At 38.1% G+C, this 4740-nt stretch overlaps 1 protein-coding gene across 1 annotated transcript; it reads left to right on the top strand.

The window, feature by feature from the left end:
- The first annotated feature begins 721 nt into the window (after positions 1 to 721).
- Positions 722 to 3934, top strand: LOC111390517. The gene is made up of 6 exons (XM_023015570.1): positions 722 to 1186; positions 1306 to 1827; positions 1974 to 2056; positions 2178 to 2311; positions 2547 to 2737; positions 3857 to 3934. The coding sequence occupies exons 1-6, from the start codon at positions 722 to 724 to the stop codon at positions 3932 to 3934; spliced, it is 1473 nt and encodes a 490-aa protein (XP_022871338.1).
- Positions 3935 to 4740: the final 806 nt, after the last annotated feature.

Here is a 4740-nt window from a genome sequence, read left to right as displayed (position 1 = left end):
ATGAAGCCATTGGTTGGACTATTGCAGACATTCGGGGAATTAGTCCTTCATTATGCATGCACAAAACCCTTATGGAGGATGATTTCAAACCATCAGTGGAGCATCAAAGGCGGTTGAACCCCAACATGAAAGAAGTGGTAAGAGTCGAGGTGGTAAAGTGCCTAGATGTAGACATTATTTATCCGATTTCAAATAATGCATGGGTGAGCCCCGTTCAAGTGGTACCAAAGAAAGGAGGAGTCACGGTTGTGGAAAATGAGGATAATGAGTTTGTGCCTACTAGACCCGTGACCGGTTGAAGGGTATGCATAGACTACCGCAAGCTTAACAAGGCTACAAGGAATGATCACTTTCCTCTCCCTTTTATTGATTAAATGCTTGAGCGGTTAGCGGGATATTCTTACTATTGCTTTTTGGATGGGTATTCAGGCTATAATCAAATTTCTATAGCCCCAGAGGATCAAGAAAAAACTACATTTACATGCCCATATGGTACATTTGCATATAGAAGGATGCCCTTTGGTCTTTTCAACGCACCCGCCACTTTCCAAAGGTGTTTGATGGCTATTTTTTTCGACATGGTGGAAAAATGTATTGAGGTTTTTATGGATGACTTCTCGATATTTGGGGCCTCATTTGACGGATGTTTGAGCAATTTGGAGATGGTGTTGAAAAGATGTGGGGGACCAATTTAGTACTTAATTGGAAAAAATGTCATTTCATGGTCCAGGAAGGCATAGTTCTTGCCCATCGAATTTCACATAAAAGGATAGAAGTTGACAAGGCAAAAATCCAAGTGATTGAGAAATTACCTCCACCTATCTCGGTGAAAGGGATAAGGAGTTTTTCGGGACATGCCGAATTTTATAGGAGTTTTATCAAAGACTTCTCGAAGATTACAAAGCCACTTTGCTCCTTACTAGAGAAGAATACTCCATTTAATTTCTTTCAAGAGTGTCTCCATGCTTTCAACACTTTTAAAGAGAAACTCATCACGGCTCCTTTCATTGTAGCTCCAAATTGGAATCTACCATTTGAACTTATGTACGATGCAAGTGATTATGCCATTGGAGTAGTTTTGGAGCAAATGAGAGATAAAATTTTGCATGTTATCTACTATGCTTGCCGGACTTTGATCGATGCTCAATTGAACTACGCTACTACTGAAAAAGAGATGCTTACAGTAGTATTTGCATTTGATAAATTTCAATCTTACCTCATTGGATCGAAAGTGATTGTTTACACAGACCATTCGGCCCTCAAGTATTTGCTAGCAAAGAAAGATGTCAAGCCTCGGTTGATTAGATGGGATGGGTCTTTCTTCTACAAGAGTTTGACTTGAAAATTCGCGATAAAAAAGGGATCGAAAATGTTATTGCCGATCATCTGTCTCGACTTGAGCAACCCGTAGAGGTAGTGGATGGAGAGATAAATGAGGTGTTCCCCGATGAACAACTCTTGCAAATTATGCATATTCTACAAGCCACTCATATACCATGGTATGCAGACCATGTGAACTTTCTTGCTAGTGGCAGTACTCCATCGGATCTTTCTTACCAAGAAAGGACAAGGTTCTTCGCTGATATCAAGCGCTATTTTGGGGATGATCATTTGTTTTTCAAACGGGGTCCGGATCAAATTATTCGAAAATGTGTACCAGAAGAAGAAATGGAGCAAATTCTTGAACAATGTCATTCTTCTCCCTATGGTGGTCACTTTGGGGCCATTAAAACCGCATCAAAGGTACTTCAATCCGATTTTTATTGGCCTAGTTATTCAAAGATGCTCATACTCTTGTCTTCAAATGCGACAAATGCCAACGCAATGGTAATATTTCCAACCGAAATGAAATGCCTTTGAATTCTATATTGGAGGTAGAGATTTTTGATGTGTGGAGTATTGATTTCATGGGGCCTTTTCCTTCTTCATTCTCAAATCAATACATATTAGTGGCGGTTGATTATGTGTCAAAGTGGGTAGAAGCGGTGGCTGTGCCCACTAATGATGCTCGGGTGATAGTGAACTTTTTAAAGAAAAAATATCTTCTCTCGCTATGGTACCCTTCGAGCTATCATTAGTGATGGAGGTAAATATTTTTACAATCGCCTCTTCGACTCACTATTGACCAAATATGGAGTAAAGCATCGTGTGGCCACTCCCTATAATCTTCAAACTAGTGGCCAAGTTGAGATCTCAAATAGGGAGTTAAAGAGGATTCTTGAATTGACAGTGGGTGCCTCTAAAAAAGATTGGTCCAAGAAATTGGATAATGCATTATGGGCTTACTGTACCGCTTTCAAAATACCCATTAGTATGTCTCCTTATCGTATATTGTTTGGGAAAGCTTGCCACCTCTCGGTAGAACTTGAGAACTAGGCTTATTGGGCGATAAAAACTTTGAATTGTGATGTTAAATCGGCCAGCGAGAAAAAATTGCTCCAATTGAATGAACTTGATGAGCTCCGCCTTGATTCATATAAAAGTGCTCGAATTTATAATGAGAAGACAAAGAAATGGCATGACCAAAACATTGTAAAGCATTGTAGGGCAACAAGTTCTTCTTTACAATTCTCAACTCCGATTGTTCCCTGGGAAGCTCCGCTCAAGATGGTTGGGTCCTTTCACTATCGCTAAAATTTTTCCACATGGAGCGGTTGAACTTCATCATGAGGAAAAGGGAAATTTCAAAGTTAACGGGCAACTGTTGAAACCATACTTTGGAGGTGATTTTTCTAAGGTGAAGTCCTCCATCCCTCTTGCCAATCCGGAGTGAACAAGGCCTATAGTCGAGCTAGGGACTATAACCAAGCGCTTGTTGGGAGACAACCCAACTTTCTTATCCTTACGTTTTTTTATATATTACTTGTGATTAATACTTTTGTTATTGAATTTTGGATTAATACCGTTCTTTTGTAGGTCCTAATCATTGAAGTCCTAGCCACCCATAAATCTTAACAAGCTTGGGAGTGTACATTAAGCTATGACCTAAAAAGTCATCGACAACAAACTTCAACAAAAATCTTATCAGGGAAGTTTTGTCCATCCCCTTTACTTATTTTTATTGGTTATGTACACACTGAGGACAATGTGTAAATTAAGTTTGGGGGTGTTGATGGGATATTGTGCTTATATATTGTTCTTATAGTGGTGTTAACATTGACATGTTGGAGCCTTGTCGGCTTTTGATGATTTGATGTGATGTTTAAAATTGTTGTTAATTCATAAGTCATGGCCAATCATGTTATTTGCCTCGATCTTGAAATTTGCTTGTCCATGTGAGATATTATACCACTTTGAGCACATTAGTCACGATTGGTTGTTGTCGAGATTTGGAAATGGTTGATTGATGGAGAGATTTTTGAATTTGTTGAACTAGGTTGTGAGTTGTGCATAAATTTATGTCAATCATATTCTCACTTCTTTTTCACTTAACCATACTATGAGAAAAGTCTGGGGATGGTCGAGTCGGTGATGGATATTATCTAGAAGTGTGTTGATTCCGTCCATGTTGAAAATATTTGTGTGGAGTGTCTTTTGCCAACTATAAGCTAGGTAATGACCATATGCTAGGGATCTAAGCCTCATATTTGTTAATGCTTTTAAAAAAAAGGAGTATTATTGCACTTGTTGAATCTTGAGCCTCACTTCGTAGCCTTGTTTACTTGAGTTATTAAGTCTGTATAAGTATTTTAAAACCTGGTACCCTTTGGCCTAAACAACCGAGAGTTATCGACCTAAAGCTCGCTATAAAGATCAAGAAGAAAGCTTAAGGGAGTGAGGTAAAACATGGGATTTGACAATAAAAAAAAGAAAAAAAATTATTTGTTATGAAATTGTAATTGATATTTGGTCTTAGATAACTAGTGGGTTTGAATTTCTTAGTATAAACTTGAATATGGAATCACTCATTAGTGCAGAATCATCACATGAATAGAGATTGATATTGCTTGTTAGACCCAACCAAACTAGAGTGCAAAAAGAAATGAATGATTAGAGAGCAACCTTTAGTTTTACGCTTGGGAAAGAGAATGAAATTGCTATATTTTGATGTGAATTTCACGAGAGGAAAAGGAAAATACTTGACCAAAAGGATTGGGTTGGAGCTAATTTGAAAATTTTTCTGTCTTGATAATTTTTTCTGAATTTAGATAAAAATTAAATGTGACTATGCACACACATACACAATCAAGCATTGGACAAGCTCATACAAGTTCAAAGTTGAGGGATCTAGTGTGCAAATATGGGAAAGACCTGAGCTGCAAATACTAAAAATGGGGTGTGCCACTGTAGCGGCTCCGCAACGCCACTGTAGCAGTGCTGCGGCACCACACCTGTCCCTTGTAGTGCTACAGCACCATTTTCAGAGCACCTCGATCGTGGTTAAGGACCTGTTTGCCTATATCTTTGTAGTTAGGGATCATTTTGCAATTACAAAACACGATTTTTGAGCCATTTAAAAGGCAAAATTGATCCATTTTTCTCTCATTCTTCATTCACTTAAAAAACCCTAGCTTAGAGAGAAAAGGGGGCAAGAAAAAAGAAGAAGAAATACCACACCAAAAGGAGAAAATCTTTGAGAAATCAAGACCAAAATCAAGCAAGCTTCAAGGATCCGACCAAGGGACGGGTTTATTTCTTTGTCTTGTATTTTACATTATATTTTTATCAACTTTTGTGATGTATTCCTTTAATTCTTTCATTTTGTGCCCTACAAATACAATTGGCTAAACATTTTGGTGT

Source organism: Olea europaea, unplaced genomic scaffold (genome assembly GCF_002742605.1).
Source record: "Olea europaea var. sylvestris unplaced genomic scaffold, O_europaea_v1 scaffold686, whole genome shotgun sequence".
Lineage (NCBI taxonomy): Eukaryota > Viridiplantae > Streptophyta > Magnoliopsida > Lamiales > Oleaceae > Olea > Olea europaea.
Note: the sequence above shows the minus strand (reverse complement) of the source record. Positions and strands in the feature narration are given on the sequence as shown.